Source organism: Stegodyphus dumicola, chromosome 10 (genome assembly GCF_044657685.1).
Source record: "Stegodyphus dumicola isolate Sdum_Otavi_A_Nest chromosome 10, ASM4465768v1".
Taxonomy (NCBI): domain Eukaryota; kingdom Metazoa; phylum Arthropoda; class Arachnida; order Araneae; family Eresidae; genus Stegodyphus; species Stegodyphus dumicola.
The window spans coordinates 121,034,264-121,054,153 of NC_140777.1; the positions used below are offsets into that span (position 1 = coordinate 121,034,264).

General features: G+C 37.7%; 1 protein-coding gene across 1 annotated transcript in view; it reads right to left on the minus strand.

Moving 5' to 3' along the window:
- The window catches only part of LOC118200502 (uncharacterized), a 203,638-nt gene that overhangs the window by 83,784 nt on the left and 99,964 nt on the right, over nt 1-19,890 (minus strand). The window contains exon 6 of the mRNA XM_035372459.2: nt 6,083-6,189. Within this exon, the coding sequence (XP_035228350.2) occupies nt 6,083-6,189 (107 nt within the window). The remainder of the gene's footprint in view (nt 1-6,082; nt 6,190-19,890) is intronic.

Here is a 19,890-nt window from a genome sequence, read left to right on the forward strand (position 1 = left end):
ATTCCGAATTACTTAAGCTGAAGTAAAAGATTTAGTATATATTCACTGTATGTTAATAAAGTAATCAGAGTGTAATAAAAATGGATTATAGAATTTACGCTGATGCAACTTTTTGTCTGACTGCACAACATGTAATGGAAGAGAAGGCTTGTAGAGATCTGTTTTTGACATACCTCTAAAAGTAGATGTCATACTCCTTTTGTCTCTTCAATAACAAAAAACTTTCCTTTGAGAGGCAACTTTAGTTTTTGGGAAAGAAAAAAAAAAAAAAAAAAAACCACAAAAGACAAATTTGAAAAACATGCAGGACGATTGAGTACACATACTTATTTTCAAAACACAAGCGGTTCTCCGACTGGTTATTGAATAATGAAAAGATGCATTATCATGCAATACAAAACATTTGGAATACGTTGTCTGACTGAAAACGTAAGATTAAAAGTCATCTGCTTAATTCACAGCCATTTACAAGTCAACTACTGGGGCAATTGCAGAATCGTTTTAATCCTGAGCTTGTAAGACAAACCTTATATCACTGGATTTAAACACTTCTTTAATCTTCCGAGAACGTTCCTTCTTTAGCTCATATTCCAAGAATATTAAGTGAATACAATTATTGCAAAAGAAATAGAATATTCATTTGCACTTCGGCTTAGTAGTTTACTAACGAGTTAACAAAACTTAAATTCTGCTTTTGTGTCTAAGTATACAACAATATTTTAAATATTTACAAATAAAATATTAAATTAGAGATTTAATTGGAGCCTCACCAGTTACCTAGCATTTGAAGATTGTTAAATACTAATTATTTGTTGCGAAGTCTAACCCAGGCTGCATGGTTGGTTTTCGTAGTTTTTTAGGTTCTCTCTACAAAGATTCTCTATGAAAGCATCTTAATCAAATAGCTCCCATGTTCTTTCTATGTTCAAATAACCAACTAACCTAGTTTAAGCGCGATTTCCAAATGAAGTTACTAGCAAAACCCGAATACTCATTAAAAATCATGTAGCTTGCCAATCGGGAGTAACATGAAAGATACGGCGCCAATAATTAAATTACTGTTACGGTACGCTGCTTCTAAATTTAGATGGTCATTCCTTAATTAAATAGCCCACCAGCAGCCGAGCGGTAAAGACGCTGAGGACTGGTAGTTCGGTCTGAGGTTCGAATCCCGCGAACGGGCTGGCTGCATGGGCGGTTTCGTGGTTTTCCCCATGTGTAACGTGTATACGAGCCAGTTTGCCTTAGAACGTCCTCTACGAAGGCATCCCTCCCTTTATGCAGATAGCCCTCGTGTGCTTTGCCATAATTATGTAATCCAATCCAATCCTTAATTAAATATAATTGATTTGTAACTTCTACAAGAGCTGACGGTAAAAATTTATGTGCGAATAAATAATATCGTGTGCAATCTTGATTAATATAAAATTAAAAATTTTGCATAGAAAAATATTTGCATTCAGACATAAAGTTTTCTGAAATATTTGCAATTACCTTATAAGAAGGATTTATTAATAACCGTAATAATTACTTATTATATTATTGATGATTAGGATTCAGTTCTTGACAATTACATTCTAAATTAAAATTTTAAGGATATAATGAAAATACGCTACGCACAAAAATACATTTTAGGATAAAAATGAGTTGTATTTTTATGTTTTAAAACTTCTTAAATTCATTTAATAAACATCGTATCCTCGTTGTTAATTGAATCCAGAATGTTGTGTGTCGTTTATATAATTATTCCTACTTGTCCACAGAAGCTGCTGACTTATCCAGCCATTAAGTAGCTGCAAATCATTTCTACATAACCATTGAACTTCCACTAATTCAGTCTCTAGATGGTTGTATGTTTATATCATAATTTGACACAGATTTAGAATAGAAACATAAGATTTAGAATAGAAACATAAGATTTAGAATAAATGATTATTCTAAATCTTATGTTTCTATAAAAATATACTGTGCTTTAAAAATATGGATGATAGTATCTGCCGCTCTTTCAGCCACTTCAAAAGCAACAGTTTGTTTAGAAATAAATTATGCAGTTGATGTCATAAAATATTTTCATAAAATTCAAATAAACATTAAACGAAAATTCTCAGTTTTAGACAATTCGATTTAAACGAAGTAAAGTAGCAGACGATAAAACGCCGAAGGTAAAAATTTACTCTTAGAAAAATGTACTCTTATTTTCTTAAAAAAAAGGAAGAAAGAGAGAAATTAAAAAACATTGTTAAAATTTGAATAATATCATCTATAATTTAAAAAAAATAGCTTTTCATATAGTATTAATAAATATTTTTTACGCCTTATTGAGGGAAAATATTTCATATAATCAATTCTCCGTAAAATTTTACTCGAAATTTAAGGTTAAACATAGCTGTGGCAATTCAATGTAACAAAAATCCATAGACCACATTTGGCGTTATTAACGCTCAAAAAAAAAGATGCCAAATTTCAAAACGCGAAAATATATAAATTCGTGTATATCTTAGAAAATTTTGAATAAAAAAGTCTAATTTTTTGCAGATATGCTTAAAAATACACCTACTTTATGATGATGGTAAAAATTTTATAGGTTATAATTCAAAATTTTTTTCGAAAAATTTATAAAAATTATTTAAAAATAGAAATTTAAAAAATAAAACACAAAAAATGGGTAAATTTTATTTGGAATGAACCTAAATTTCGAAATGTGAGAGAAAAAATCAAAAAAGTTTAATAAAAAAAGAGATATTAATAAATATTTGCCAAATTCAATTAACATTGAGGAGCTAAAAGTTTGAGAGCTAATATTTTAAAAACTACTCGTACGATTTTTACAAAACTTGGTATTCTGGCATAATTTGAGTCGTAGAATCGAAATATGGAAAAAAATTGGTATGTTATTTCAGAAAAAGTCCGATTTTGTGTCAAAATACCTATATTAGAATAGTGCTATATATAAATCTAATATATATCCTAAGTCGCGCTTTCGAGACATGAAAAACGCAGTTTGAATTTTGTCAATCGGCCCAGTAGAACGGGAGATATAGCACTGTCCCATTTTTTTTTTTGAGCAGTGTACATTAATATGTATGGTTAGATATACGTAAAACACTGAAATTCTGTTTTTTAAAGTTATTAAATAGAAAATTCAAATCATTAATAATTCATTAAACCATAATTTTGCCAGAGTATGACCCGACTTGCGAAACACGTGACTTACGCAAATTCGCAGTACATAAGGGCACAAAAGCTGTAACATTTACATTAAATTGTATGAAATACAAACCATTGAAAAATTTCTCCTTTCTCCGAATCTTCCTTCTTGCATTCAAACGATATTCCTGCCCTTAGTTTAGTCTATTGTTTAACACCTTTAATGCTCGTTGCTTGTTTATCCTTGAAATGGATTCGAAACGCAGAACCGAATGCTCTACTTATAAGCCTAATAAAAAACAATTATTTTTTGGGGAAAAATTGAAAATGATTCATTTGTATGAAAACGAGAAAGTTTTATCTGTAAGAATATATAGGCATGACATCATAGTTTCACCACTGGTTGTTCAGTTACAGTCCTACCGAACTAATTATGCAGCTTCATCAAAGTTTTGATAGAGAGCATACTGAGGACGCTCCAAGGGTTCCACCTCTGTTGCTCTACCACGAAACCATTTAAGAGCAGTTTCGGCTCCCCAGTATTTTAAGTGCCTTTTATACCGTACAGACATTATATACATTTTTTTTAAAAAAAAGGTGCCTTAAAAAAGTGACTGTTTTTCTAGAAAATAATATGCGTAAAGCTTATACACAGTTGCAGAAATTTAAAGTTCAAGGGCATAGGGCCCATCAGTGGATAGCAATTGCAGATTGAATGGTTCAAATCAGTAACTGGTGAGACTCCTGCTGGCCGTGATGCATGCTTGTAAACGTTGAGGTAAGGGTGATAAAGTGATCATAATTTCATTCTGCGATACATTCTACCAAGCATTCCTCAACTGTTGCTCTAGATCTGCGACATTTTGGAGTGCCCGAATCTGGCAGCCTGATATATCCCATACATGTTCGATTAGCGTAAGGTCTAGTCCGCTTTCTGGTTAAGGAAAGGTATCAACAGCTCGGAGACGGTATAGAGATATCCGAGCCGTAAGGGTTCTAACATTACACTGTTACTAAATGGCTCCAAGAGTGCGTGCAGTGAAAGATAACGCAAATGGCCGCACGATATCATCAATATATCGTTTAGATTTTAAATTTACGCATGATGACTAGGATCGACCTTTTGTTGGGAAAAATAGCATCCCACACCATTACCCCAGGAGTAATGGCTGTGTAACAGTGCAAAGCAAAGTCTGTTTAGGACTGCTGACACTGGCTCCTCAGCACACGAAGCTGATAGTCCTCTGCTCCAGGACTTGAAGAAAGATTCATCGCTGAACACTGTGCGATGCCATGAAGATCGGTTATGACACCACTCCAAACGACTCTACGATGTTGTGATATTAAAGGCAGACTTCTTATAGGCCGTTGTGAGCGCAACCGCACCGAAAACTAGAATCGTGAATAGTTGGAAGATGCCATGGTCTTATGGATGAGGTTGTGGCACGTCCGACAGAGGACAATGATATCTTTGGGGCAGTTCGGACCTGTTGCAAAATCATCCAATGTTGCCTAGCATTCATGCAACTTCACTTTCGAGAACTTTGATTCCGCTGATGAGTACAACATCATACAATTGCATTAACCATTGTACCTTTGCACAGTTGTGTTCATATGATGTAGGTGGTCGACTATTACTCACCAGGACCAGTCCGCTTTATTCATTCCTACTATGCGACCACCTTCGAACTCGTCCAGTTAACTATGAGGTCTTTGGCAACACCATAACAGCATTATTGGTTATATCTTTAGGGAACTGCAACGCCGAAAACGAAAAAAGATAAACCGTCCGCAATTGTTATCTGTTTTACACGATGCTAAATGCGCAGTAGAAACGCGCGCTGTGACCAAATTTAATCATTTGGATACTTGGTGTGTAGGAATATGCACAAAAAAATTCGAGATGATCGGGTTACTTTTTAAGGGTATTTCTTTCCCCCCGAAAACATTGCTAAAGTTCCCACTGTTGAAAGTACGAAAGAATGTGCGCTAACTATAAAGAGTACAAACATTACGAAGGCAAATCTTAACCTGATTTCAGAAATGGAGAGAAACTGCTACTCTGCTTGATTGAAGATCTGATACAGAAGCGAAGTCGTCATGTTTTCTGGTTATCCAAGAGAAGACTGGACTTTTACATGAAAATTTACAAGACAAAGGTGGCATCTGAATACCGAGCGGTTTGAGAATATTGCCAGCCGTATCCATTCCGATATGTCTAGCTACAAGCGCTACAATGCCCTCAAAGATGAAAAAATGTGGGTGACTATATAATATATTTTAATATTTGTGATGTGCCACTCACGTCAAGATGCTAACTCAAATGACTCGGACTACTCTCAGATTTCAAAATGATGAATTTACCACAGAGCATCATTTCTCTTCACATCGACTCACGTCTAACGCGGAGTCTCTCATTTTAGAGCAAAATTATTTTTTATCACAATACCTTTGTTATTTGAAAAAAATTTACCTCAGTGTTTTAATATCCTTTTGGTTATGCGTCATATGGTTATATTTTGCATTTGAGTAAACATCTTATTCAAAAAAGAATACATCATATATAATACTGGTAGCTCGTATTCACGTTACACATGGAAAATATCACGAAAACTAAGCATGTAGCCAGCCCATTCTTTTAGGTTTGAACCCCAGTCGAACAAACATTATTCAGTACCACTCGGTCACTGGTGGGGCTCGTAAGTCGGGGTGTTGATATATAACATACGTTTACGTTGAATGCCAATGAAATCAGTACACCTAAGAATTTGAATTAGTTCTAATAAAATCTGCAAAAGGCATTTTACTTAACATATCATTAAATACATAATATATAATACTTATAGTAGCAATAAAAGTGATTTTTCTTCTGCAGTACAGTCTATAAAGTTGAGATTTTATTTGGGTATAAAAATATCAAAAAGAGCTAACTTACCCATCGAAAGAGGATCTTTGTCATTGTTCAGATGGTAGTTTAATGTATAGCAAGGCAGCCAACGAGAAACATCCTTGTTAATAAAAGCATACATATCTGATGTTGTTCTACCCAAGATAAAAAGAGTAAAAGGTTACTTTCTGTCAACAAAAGATGTCATTATGTCTACTACTACTCATTTATATCCAAACATACACTGAAGTGACAAAAGTCATGGGATAGCAATATGCAAATATACAGATGGCAGTAGTATCGCGTAGAAAATTGTGTTCAAGTTATTCATGTGAAGAGACTTTGACGTGATTATGGCCGCACGACGAAAATTAACAGACTTTGAACGCGGAATGGTAGTTGGAGCTAGACGCATGGGTCATTCCATTTCGGATATCGTTAGGGAATTCAACATTCCGAGATCCACAGTGTCAAGAGTGTGCCGAGAGTATCTAATTTCAGGCATTACATCCCACCATGGACAGCGCAGTGGCCGACCACCTGGACTTAACGACCGAGACCAGCGACGTCTGCGTAGAGTTGTCAATGTTCACAGACAAGCAACACTGCGTCAAATAGCCGCAGAAATCAATGTGGGACGTACGAGGGACGTGTCCGATAGGACAGTGCGGCGAAATTTGTCTTCCTTGGGCTATGCCAGCAGAAGACCGACTCGAGTGCCTTACTGACAGCACGACATCGCCTGCAGCGACTCTCGTGGGCTCGTGAGCATATCGGTTGGTCCCTAAACGAATGGAAAACCGTGGCTTGATCAGATGAGTCACGATTTCAGTTGGTAAGAGCTGATGGTAGGGTTCGAGTGTTGCGCAGACCCCACGAAGCTATGGACCCAAGTTGTCAACAAGTCACTGTTCAAGCTGGTGGTGGTTCCATAATGGTCTGGGCTATTTTTACATGGCATGGACTCGGTCCTCTGGTGCAACTAAACCGATCATTGACTGAAAATGGATACCTTCAGCTACTTGGAGATCACTTACAGCCATTCATGGACTTCACGTACTCAGACAACGATGGGAGTTTTATGAATGACAATGCGCCATGTCACCGGGCCATAATTGTTCGCGATTGGTTAGAAGAACATTCGACAATTTTAGCGAATGATCTGGCCACCTAGATCGCCCGACATGAATCCCATCGAACATTTATGGGACATCATCGAGAGGTCAGTTCGTGCCCAAAACCCTGCACCGTCAACACTTTCACAATTATGGACGTCTATAGAGGCAGCATGGTTTAATATTCCTGCAGAGGACTTGTTGAGTCCATGCCACGTTGAGTTGCTGCACTTCGCCGGGCAAAAGAAAGACTGACAAAATTTTAGGAGGTATCCCATGACTTTTGCCACTTCAGTGTATTCCCATGTTCTTTTGTGGTAAGCACTCAAAGATTAAGAACCCAGGAATGTTTTAAACGAGATCATATTCCATTTGAAAACAAATGAACTTTAACAAGAATTGAGTAACAAACCTGCTATGCTAAACATTGGACCACGCGAGAACATGGGAGTCACAGTTCCGTACATTCGCTATCTCATATTTCACTCTTTCTACCTTTTTTTCATATATCGTATTTCCTCGCGCATTTTCCCCTCTATGTTCTGATATGTATTAAAAATATTCATATCAATTTGCATTTACATTTTTGTATTTTCATTTCATCCGTTTCATTTTCCCTTATATTTATTATTTGAAAATTATTTTGTGGAGATTCTTCGTTAAGCTACCCGGATCTTATACCTAAAAACTTTCCAACCATATGATTTTACCTTATTCATTTTTCTTACGTGTTACGTTCGTTTTTAGATATCTTTCTCCTTTGAGCCTCCAATGTCTCTCTTGAGAACTGTGGTCACTCATGCGAAGAACCCCTGAGTCTTCACAATATAAATAACCCAGTAAAGTCGTGCTTGACTCATTCACCATCAGATCTTTGCTCAATCTCGGTCAGATGTTGAAGTGTTAACATTCCTACCTTATTGGCATATAGGTTTCTTTTAAAGAAATAATACTGTAATGGTAAGCCACGAATAGCTTCTACTTGTTATGCTCTTACAGTAACCATGTTTTTCGGAAATCAAATTACTTGCGTAATGTTCCCCTCTCTTCGGACGATAAAATTATTAAAGCAAAGGGGGTAATACACGAGGATGTACGGTAAATACTTCCCAAAGACGTTTTTCAGCATTACATCATAAGATAAAATAAATAAAGTTGTATTAAAGTTAAAATTGCTATTTTTCGTCACACATAATTGATATCTTTTCAAATTTATATTTTTTAAAGATTTCAGGAAATGTATGTTAGGATAAAGAATAACAAAATAAGAGTAGTAATAAAAGCTATATGAAAACTGAGAAACGATGTTTTGTATGACATATGAAAGGCTGTTTTTCTCTTGCATGCATTACGGTTAAACAATTTTATATCATATAATTTTAATTTTATTGTAGACAAGCAAAATATAAAGCCTAAATGCCGTAATATGCAATAAAATTCTGAGGTTTGATCGGTATTTTTATGCAATGTAATGTAAAATTTTAATTTCGTCAGGTTTTTAACTTCATAAGCAAAATTCCCTTGATATTCAACCCCTAATAGTATGGAACGGAGGAAAAGAAATCATATTACTACTTCACGCCTAATCACGCAAACACTGTGGACAAAATTAAGAGATGGAACACCTTTTTCCCAAATATCTCTAGAAATACAAAATAGAAATTAATGACATTAACTAGGTATATACCTTATTTTGTATGACAATAATGTGTACAAAACATTTGCTTGAGTTATGGACAAGAGTCCAAAATTGTTTACACATGATGTTGAAAGATGGCAGTGAAAATCTGGTTAGTATGGGGTGTGGTTGCCTCTGACAGACAGACAGCATGCACAAAAAGTAGCCAAACTGTTAACAAAAGAGTTCAGGAGTGCCTGTGGAAGTCGCACATACTTCTCCATCAGAGCAGTTTTAACTATTGAATGGTTCCGGGTGGGGTTGGCATATTGCAATAGTCCTCTCAGTAGCATGCCAAGCGTGTTCAGTAGGATTAAGGTCAAGATCATTGGTCAAGCCTGGCCAATATATTCTGTGAATATCCTCGCTTTCCAGATAATCATCACCAGGTGGGCCCTATGTGGTCGTGTATTGTTGTCCATAAAATTTAACGCGGTCAACAGCTTCCCTGAAAAGTCGCACATAGGGCTCTATGATGTTCTACCTATACCTCTGGGCACTCACGGAACCAGTGACAAACACATGCAGCGATGTGCAGGTCTCTTGCATAACCCCTACCCAGATCATTACACCTCCAACATCATAATGATCCCTTTCCATGATGTTGCTGGGATGGTATCGGGTTCTAGGCTCTCTCCATATGAATAATCACTGAATCACGTTGTAGACTGAATATACACTCACTCTCATGAAGAGAACAATTTTCCATTGAAGCTGTATCTAGTGTTGGAGTTGTATGCACCATTGTGAAACCTCTCTTTTGCGGATGACAGTGAGTGGGATGCAAATAACGGGCTTTTTAGCATGCAATCCTCTCTCTTGGAACCTTCTGGCAACTGTCTTCCTTGAATGTTTTTAATGTTCATATATCAGTAGTGAGGTCACAAGACAGTTGTGTGGCTGTAGACGTCCTCTGGATTTTGGAAGAAAGTACCAAATAGCGGCGTGATTGGTCGTTGGGGCTCTCGGACGTCCTTGTCCTGGTCTTTTTAACACTGCCTCGCTGATTTTAAACCTGATTCCACAAATTAGAGATGACTTTTGGTGTTACATACAATTCTCTTGCAACCTGAGCATGGGATTACCCTGCCTCAAGCCTACCCACGATTCTCCATCTCGTACCTTTGTTTAAGCGATGATAGGTAATCATTTTACCTAAAAAACAGGAAAAAAAAAAAAAAAAAAAGCAGCCAGATTATTCAAGAAAGATAATAAAAAATCGAAATGAGCTCAGCATCTTGACACAGACTTTTATACTTCCTGCTGGTTTATACTTTTATACTTCCTGCGGGTATTTTTGATCCAGAGTTTATTTGACGCTACGGATATAAATAATATTTCAAAATTTACTTGATATAATGACAGAACTAATTAACTAAACATGAAGTAAAAACTTGTTTGTTTGCTAATCATAATTACAGACGTCTAAGTTTTTGTCATGCAATTTTTCGCTTTTGTGTATAGCCATGAGTAAGGAAAGCCGCGAGTTTATTAATTGTGCCATAATGATATTGTTTTCTTTAAAATCTAAGAAAATATCAGTATATTTTACTATTCCACTACTTATTTGGGCGGGGAGGGGGCTAAGAGCAAATAAACAGCTGCTCTTAGAAATTGCTGCGTTGAAAAATTATAAGAGCATTAATGAAAAAAGATATCGGATTTTGACAGATTGATGTTATGGTTTTATTAATCTCTATAGATTTAATTCTTTCTCTTTCTCTCTGTATAGAAAGAATTAAACAGAGACTCTAGTCAAATGCTCATGATGCTTACTTATTTTTTTAATTTTATTTAATCTGACTATGGCAAAGCACTCGAACGTTACCTGCCTAAGGGCAGGGATGTCTTCGTGTCTCCGACGCACATAGAAACACATAGACTCATCTCAGCGACACCAGCGCCACAGTGATAATATATTGCAATTAACTGGTTAAGTTTTGTCTGGTATTTTAGGAGGAATGCGTGAAAATGTCTCCCTCTCCTAATTTTGTTCACCAGAATACTTGCGGACGAAAACTTATATCGAAACAAAAGCCTAAAGAAAGTAAAAAACTAGATCAACAACGATTAGTTGCGTTAATGTAAATTACTACTCTTTTCCATAAGGAAGCAGTAGTTTAAGAACTGAATTATAACACGTAGAAATTGAATGTTTTTTTATACTTACTTGACAACATACATTGCCTACTCCGTAATAAATGAGGCAATAATACAAATTTTTACTTTTGAATTTTGTCGCAATTAGATAGTTTAGTTTAGTGACGGAGGACGTGGGCACCATCCATTTACCGTTATGGTTAATTGGTAATAGCACCACGTCCACCCTTATCTAGAGACTAGTGGGACTACAGGTCATACATTACAGTACTTACGATATCGTACAATATAAATAAACCATACAATTTCCTACATATGCATGATACAGTATATAATCAAACAGGATTATTAAAGCATAATGCTGGTGCGTATACAGTTAAAATGCAAAAGGTTAAAATGCAAAAGTTAAGATGTAAAATACTAAGTATCGATTTAAGTTATATGACTAAATAATATTATATTATTCATGCATAAAAACCTTAAAAAAATAAAATTAAAAATAAATAAATAAAATTAAAAAAAAAAAAGAAAAAATATACAATATCCTACATATGCATGTTACAGTATATAATCAAACAGGATTATTAAATCATAATGCTGGTGCTTATACAGCTAAAATGCAAAAGGTTAAAATGAAAAGTACTAAGTATCAATTAATTCTATGATTAAATATTATTATATTATTCATACATAAAAACCTTCAAAATAATAAATAAATAAAAAAAAATAAATAAAAATAAGTAAATAAATAATGCGCTGTATATATCTATATACATAGAATATGCCATACAAAATAATACACATACACATTAGGAGCAGAATGTGGAATATAGGATCATACAAATACAGGATCAAGTCGTGAGGATCATTGAAAAGTACATACTTAATGTGCTTCACAAATTCAGCCATAAGTATCATTCATACAAACGTAAGCATTCTGGAACAACAAAAACCAATAATGGTGTACCCTCATATTTGCTACAATACACTACACTGGTACAGTAATTTCTTATGAAATATTTTACTTTTACATTTCAGAGACACAAAATTTGATAGAATTTGTATTGAGTGACTATTTGAAAGGATACGTTAAGACTGTGGTAACTAATAAGCAAAGAAAACATATTGTTTTTCATAGGGGGTGCATAAGATACAGTACAATGATCATTTCATTAGATCAGTCCGTTATAAGAATATCACTAAAATCTATAAATGTAGCATTAAACCAGAGTTTACCACGAAGATTATGTACTTTGCATCAATACATTAAGCCTATGAATGCTACACCTGGCACAGGTCTATTCCAAGACCTTTAACCTTTTCCATAACCTTGTTAATTTTATTAATCAAGTACCTCTGCTTGATTAGAAATTTGCAAAAGGCTTGACGATTTTGCGAAGGGAATTTGATATGTAAGCCTTCTGTAAGAGGGCATGTTTCAAGGTAATGCTCCGGAGAGCCTAACTCTCCGCATGTGCAAAAACTGGAATCGCTTATTTTAAATCTCTCAAAATAAAGAGGAAAAGGGCCAAGCCCTGAAATATAACGTGTCAGATGGGGATTTCCACAGCATCTATCTTGTGTAACGTAAGAAATATGGTAATAAGTACGACGACCAGTGGTACTATAATCCCATTCTTCTTGCCACTTACTGATTGCTTTGAGACGTAGTGTAGATTTCAAATGTGAATGCGGCCAAGGTATGTGAATTTGTTCAGCAGCAATTCCAAAAGCGGCCTTCTTGGCGAGAGTATCTGCAACGTCGTTTCCATATTCACCCATATGTGCCTTTATCCAAGCTAAGTGGATGTCATGGCGTTGATATTTTCTAAGATCTTGTTGAATATCTCTAATGATTTTGGATGGGACTTCTGGATTACTAATCGCATAAATAGCTGAAAGGCTATCAGATTTTATAGTAGCCTTTAGGATTTGGTGGGTTAGCAAGTAGCGAATAGCTTGCGCTATTGCTACTGCTTTCTCTTGAAAGACACTGTTATTGTTAGCCAAATGGCCCTTCCATTGTGCAATGACACTATTTTCTTGTAAAACAGCAAATGCGCTCCCCACATTTCCTTCAATTTTAGATCCATCCGTATAAATTACTATACTCGAGGGACTACGGTATTCTGTAGGCGGAACATGTAGTCTAATGCCAACACCATAATCCGCAGGGTGAACGCTGTCAGATGTTAGTTTGGTTTCATATTCCTCCGAAGTAAAATTTTCTTCAGCAAATTCTATTGGCTTGTGTAGCTGTATTAACATTTGTCGTGCTGCTTCCTCCTCAGTTCTAATATGCAGTGGGAGCAAACCAGCCAAGACATTTATTGCATCAGTGGAAGTAGTAATATATGCCCGAGTTATGCCTAAGGCAAAAGGGCGCTGAATAGTAGAGAGATGCTTGATTTTTCTCCTCTGCATAGGGAGAGCCCAAATTGCTGCAGCATAAGTTACTAACTTTTCTACAACCGTTGTATATAAGATCTTTTGAATGTGATGGTTCAAACCCCACTTGTATCCATAAAATTGTCTTAGTTGTTTGGCGATGGCCAGGGTACGCTTTTTAATAGAGAGAATATGAGGAATCCACGTAAGTTTTTCATCAAAGGTAACACCAAGATATTTTAATTCTTTTACAATTTTGAGCCTCTGACCATTGAGTACAATACGCGGTCTCCTTGCCAAAGAGCCTCCCTTCTTAGGCACCAGTAAAATTTGACACTTATTTTCTGCTATGACTAATTTCAGTTCGTCACAATTTCGCTGGAAAATTTGACAGGCCTCATTGCAGTTCTTTTGCAATTCTTCACGAGAATGTCCCTTGACAACCAAAGCCGCGTCATCGGCATAGGCAAAAATGTTCGTATGCGCAGGCCAGGAGGCATTGAGTAGCTTATTGAAGGTTAAATTCCAGAGTTGAGGACCCGCGCAGGAACCCTGCGGGCATCCTCTTGTCTGTGACTTTTCAATAATTCCCGCTGAATGTATAATCATTATTCTTCGATCCTGTAGATAATGATTTATAGTATTAAAGATATTGCTTGGGCAGCCAGAACTTCTTAGAGCCTGCAAGATCGCTGGCCACCATAAGTTGTCAAATGTACTCTTCAGGTCTAAGCTGATGAGTGCTGTATGGAGACCGTGATATTTGTTGTCCATGATAGCCTCTTTGATATCATGCAAAGCGTGTAAAGTGGAAGTTCCTGGCCTAAATCCATATTGCCTGGGACTGAGGATATTATTAACGTGTAGATAATAGCGTAGTCTAGTCATAAGGAGTTTTTCAGTTTACCAAGAGCCGGAAGTAAACAGATTGGTCGGAAAGATGTGGGTTCCGCTGGATTGCGATCTTTTTTCAAAAACAACACCACTTGTCCGATTTTAAACGATTTCGGGAATGTACCCGTAGCTAGTAATTTATTGAAAAATCTAACAAAGATTGTTGGCTTGGCCAAAATGACTGTTTTAACGATTGCATAATCAATGCCATCAGGGCCAGGGGCCTTTTTCTTCGGCAAATGCGCTAATATATGTTTTAGTTCTTTCAATGTAATATCCCTATCCGGTGGCACGTTGGTAGACATCTGTTCTGTACGTATAGTTGCTTGTTGCTTAGAATCTTCGGTTGGGTCATCCTGACTGAAGACGGAATCCAGGACCTTTATTAATGTTTCCCTTGTGTAGTCCTGAGTAATATTTATTCGTGTAGGGATGTGTAACTGGGCAGGCCTAAACAGCTTTCCAGTCATAATCTTATGATGAATACCATAGATGTTTTGTGACTCTGTACAAAAAGCATGCCATGAATTGATTTTAGCCTGCAAAATTGAACGTTTGTACTTCGCTCTTGCCTGTTGATAAATTGGGAGGATATTAGCTGGAAGGTTTAGTCTACGCTCAGTCTTTAACCTTCGACGTAATGCGCGACATTGCCTCTGCTGAATACGAAGTTCACTACTCCACCAATTGATCGTAGTCAGTTTTTTAGTACTACGCTGTGGCAATATGTCATCACACGCTTCCTGTATACACTTTTGTAGAGTCACTGTGAAATTCTCCAATTCGTCTCTAGAGTTCGCTTGAGTTAGCTGTTGTTCAATACCTTCAATCAAATTCTTGACTCTAGTAGTAAAAGCACGTTTACGCCTACCAGGTAGGTTGTAACGACGAATAATATTAATTGTCGTCGGTTGCTCTATTGAGAAAGTAATGTAACGATGGTCGCTTAAGCTAATTTCATCATTAACCTTCCAATTTTGTATTAATGGCGCAGCAGAGGCTGAACTGACCGTCAAATCAGGCCAGCCTTGTGCGTAGATTCTGTCATATGTCGGAGGCGCGTCTGCTGTCTTATGTAAAACAAGATGATTAGCAGACAGAAAATCCTCCAGAAGGCTTCCTTTGTCATTCGTAGAAGCATACCCCCCAAACTGTGTTGTGGGCATTATAATCGCCTGTAATTATTTTAAGAGGAATTTTAATCTTTTGCAGGGTATCTGTAAGAAACTGTGTAGTAGCCAAAATATCTGCAGAAGGAGGAGAGTATTGTGAGATAAACAGTAAAGATGCTTCTTGTGCTTCTATAATGATTGCAACATTATCGCGTTCAATTGCTACGATAGCCGGAGACCATTTTTTGTTGCAGTTAATAATAATGGCCCTAGGAGGATATTCTACATTTCCTTGTTGATAAATTGTCCATTGCAATGGAAATCCCACTGCAATTCCGTCTCGCGTGTAAGGTTCCTGAGCCATTATCAGGTCAGCACCAAATTCTGCTGCAAATTGTGCTAGTTGAGCAACTGCTGCTTTTGCTCGCTTTAAATTGATTTGTATACATTTGATAGATAATGTACTGCATATTGTATCTTTATTTATGACGTTTGATAAATCAAGATTAGCAGTATTCTGTATTATCTCGGATTGACTGTACCTTGCGCTGGTATTGTGGGCATTCTGGAGCATAGGCTGGATGGAAGTAGCTGTATTTGGTGCCATAGCGGGAGTTGGCCTCACCACAGTTGATACACTGTGGTTGTTGGGCTGTGCAATCACGGTTCCCACGTTCTTCTGCACAGTAGGAGCAATATTGTATTCTACTTCTACAGTCAGCTTGCTTATGCCCATATTGCTGGCATATATATGGTCACTTTACTTAACCTGTTCCGCCAAACTGAGTTAATGGCACTACAGGGTTAGGAAGTTATCCTATTCATTGCTAGCAATCTGACGGTTAGGCCGCCTTTCTACATTTTACTTTAATCTGTAGTTTCTTGGATATAATTATTTTCATTCACTTGCTTCATTATCTCTAAGATGCCCTTGTTGCAGTAATAGTCCGTGAACAGTCTATTCACAGGATATGTGATGTAGTCGGAAGGAAAGAACTGCTGTCGAAGGTGCTCCGTCAGAGGGCAGGAGAGCAGTTAATGAAGTGCGTCCGCGTCTTCCCCGCGAAAACCGCAAGAACAGTTGACGTCCCGTCTGAGGAAACGTCTGTAATACGCTGGGAATTTCCCGTGGTTGGTACAGGCTTGGAGGAAGAGTCGGTTGCATTTCAGCCTCTTGAGAGAAGGTATTGGGAAGATGTTGTAAGTAAATCTTCCTGTCTCTTCTTCTTGCCATCGTGATGACCATGTCTCTTGAAATGCTGTCTTGAGGAGCCTTTTTGCAACTTCTGCGGAAAGCGGAACTTCCTTGTCAATTTCTGGTTTGAGAGCTGCAGTCTTAGCTAGTTCATCCGCTCGTTCGTTGCCTTTCTGCCCGGTATGTCCTTTTATCCACTTGATCTTTAAAGGTATGGAAGAGCCTAACGTCAAGAAGATCTCTCTAAGTGCTGCCGTGTGCGGATGTTTTGGAGGAAAAGAATTCAGCGCATTCAGAACGCTCATGCTATCTGTGAAGAATGAAGTGTGAGCTGCTGGTTGTGTACCTAACCATAATGCTGCTTCTTTGAGTGCTAGGGACTCGGCTTGGAAGACTGAAGCATGATCGCTTAGACGGAATTGTGCTTGATAAATTTCTTCATTGTTCGAAAAGACCGTGAACGCTGCCCCTACTCGTCCTGCAATTTTTGAACCGTCAGAAAAAATCTCTCTTTGTTGTCCTGAGGGTGGCGATTTGCACCAGGAAAGGATGGGTAGATCTCCTGGGTGTAAGTTAGGGGAATCTTGGAAGCTTTCTATGCTGGCATATGATAGATGTAAATCTTTTTTAGTGTGAAGGTCCTCTTTGTAATGTAGAAGTCGATAGATTGATCTTTCTAATTCTGCTTTTAGGTCGAGTGGGAGCGTGCCAGCTAAGACCTGAAGTGCTGCGGTTGATGTGGTGCTATACGCACTGGTGATTTTTAACAGGATTACTCGCTGTATTTGATGTAGTTTTCGACATATTCTTGCTGTGCCATTCATCCAGACTGGGCAGCCGTAGAGGATCATACGTTCAATTGCATTAAGGTATAGATGTTTTAACAGGCGCCCCTTTTGGCTCCACTTGTCTGTGATTATCCTGTTTAGTTTATTGATGATTCGATGCGTCTTATCTCGGACTTCCGTAAGATGTGATACCCACGTGAGCTTCTTATCAAGCGTGAATCCGAGGTATTTAATGGTATTCTGGCGTCGCAATGGATGCCCTTCCCACTTTATGCGTGGTGGATTCGCGTCTATTTTTGAACTTTTTGGAAAGACTATCATCTGTGTCTTTTCAATACTGAAACACAGTTTGTTGTCTTGACTCCATTTTGCAAGCAATTTGAGTGCCGCGTCTGCTTTACGCTCTATTGTTGTCCTATTGCCTCCGTCTATTATGAGTATAATATCGTCGGCGTAAGCTTGTATCTTGGCATTGTCTCCAAAGTTGATGTTCAGCGCTGAGTCTGCAATTATGTTCCACAAGATGGGTCCGATATTAGACCCCTGTGGGGCTCCTTTGTGGTAATTCATCGTGATATTTAAGCCGTCTCTTTTGTAGGTCACTTGACGTTCTGTGAGGTAGCTTGCGATCAGTTGGTAAAGATTCTTTGGACATCGCAGGTCTTTTAGTTTTGTTTTGAGCGCTGGCCACCATAGTTTATTGAATGCGGAAGCTACGTCAAGCGATATTATACACGTATGGAGGTTATTTTGTCTGTTATTTAAGATGATGTCTTGAACACGGTTGAGGGCGTCGGTGGTGCTCCGCCCTTTAGTAAACCCGAATTGGGCGGGGTTTAGTAGTTTGTTTTTGACCAGGTAATACGTTAATCTCTGCGTAAACATCTTGTCAAGGACCTTGCCCCACGCTGAGAGTAAGCAGATAGGTCTGTAAGAACTGGGCATGGACTTTGGTTTTCCCTCTTTCTGGAACAATACTAGCTCTGCGTTTTTCCATTCCTTTGGAAAATAACCTAATTCAAGGCACTTTTTAAAGAGTGCTCCGCGAGCCTAAGCTCTTCAATGGTTTCAATCGTGAGGCCATCCAGCCCAGGAGCTTTACCTCGGCGTGTTGAGTTTATCGTACGTTGCATTTCTTCGAGTGTGAACGGCTGATCGTCTTCCGAGTTTGGAATCTCGGTTGATTGGGAACGAATATCTGCATGGTATGTAGAGTCCTCGTTGGGGTCGTCTTCTGGAAAATGGAACCTCATGATTTCTCTAATTGTATCCTCAATTGTGCTCGTCATTGTGCCATCTTCTTTTTGAACTGAACCTATCTGTAATGGATCCATGCTCTTCCCTTTAGCTAGATCGAAGTATGTTCCGAGCGGAGAGCTAACAGTGATTTTGTTCCATGTCATGTCCCATGCTTTTTTCTTTTCTTTATACATCTTTTGCCGGTACTGTGCACGTACCCTCTGGTAAAGCAGCCTGTTATGGGTCCTTTCCTCTCCAGTTGTTTTTTGGAATCTTTTCCTTGTTGCTCTGACCTTTTTCCTGAGAATAGTGAGATCTTTTGTCCACCATGGACAGGTGCGCGATCTTGGTTTCGAGTTATGTGAGAGAACTGTTCTTTGATAGATCTCGTGAAGACTAGTGGTAACTTCTCTTACATATTTATCGATTTCTTCGATAGTTGTCAGATTTCTAGGGTCTGCTAAAGATTTTGAGATATACCTTTTGAAACTTAGCCAGTCGGTATGTCGTACATTGATTTTCGATCTCCTCCATGTTGGGTAATGAATGCTGGAGACGTCAAAATAGATATTATTATGATCGCTATTGTTTGCTTCGTCCGTTACCTTCCAATTATCGATCCGGATTCTGTCTCTACTTATGATAAGTGTGAGGTCAATCCAGCTGTTACCACTTACTCCTGCGAAGGTTGGCGTATCCCCTATTTCATTGACTATCGATAGTCCAGTGCTGGCAATGAATTCGCATACTTTGAGGCATCGTGTGTCCGTATTATGTGAGCCCCATAGGGGACTTTTGGCATTGAAATCTCCGGTAATTATTGTAGTCATGTTGTTATTGTCCTGCATAAACCTTTCTAGGGTTGTCAGGATTGGTGCAATATCTCGCGATGGAGGACAGTATACCGTGATTAGTATAAATCTTGAGTCACTCCCTATTGCAAGCGCTATAATCTCCGGAGAGCTGAAAAGTTCCAGAACTGGGAGATTTGAGTCCGCTATAATCACTGCAGTTATTGCGTCTGTTCGAGAGTAGAACTTCCTATATTTTGTGGGGAATCCGTACAGTTTGTTCTGTACTGTGTACGGTTCCTGGATACATGCTACTTTGAGTTTGTCGTTTTGTTCAAAATTTATCTTTAAGTTTTCTGTTGCACTCCTGGAGTGCTTAAGATTAATCTGGATTATTTGGATACTATCCATAATTTGTTCGTTGTTTTAATCTTTCGAGCTCTTTTAGGTAGCATGGGCATTTCTTATCTCGGCTATCATGTTGGGCATCAAGGCCTGTATTATATCGTTTATTCACCTTTGTGCAGTTGACACAGCTGACTGTTTTTTGGTCACA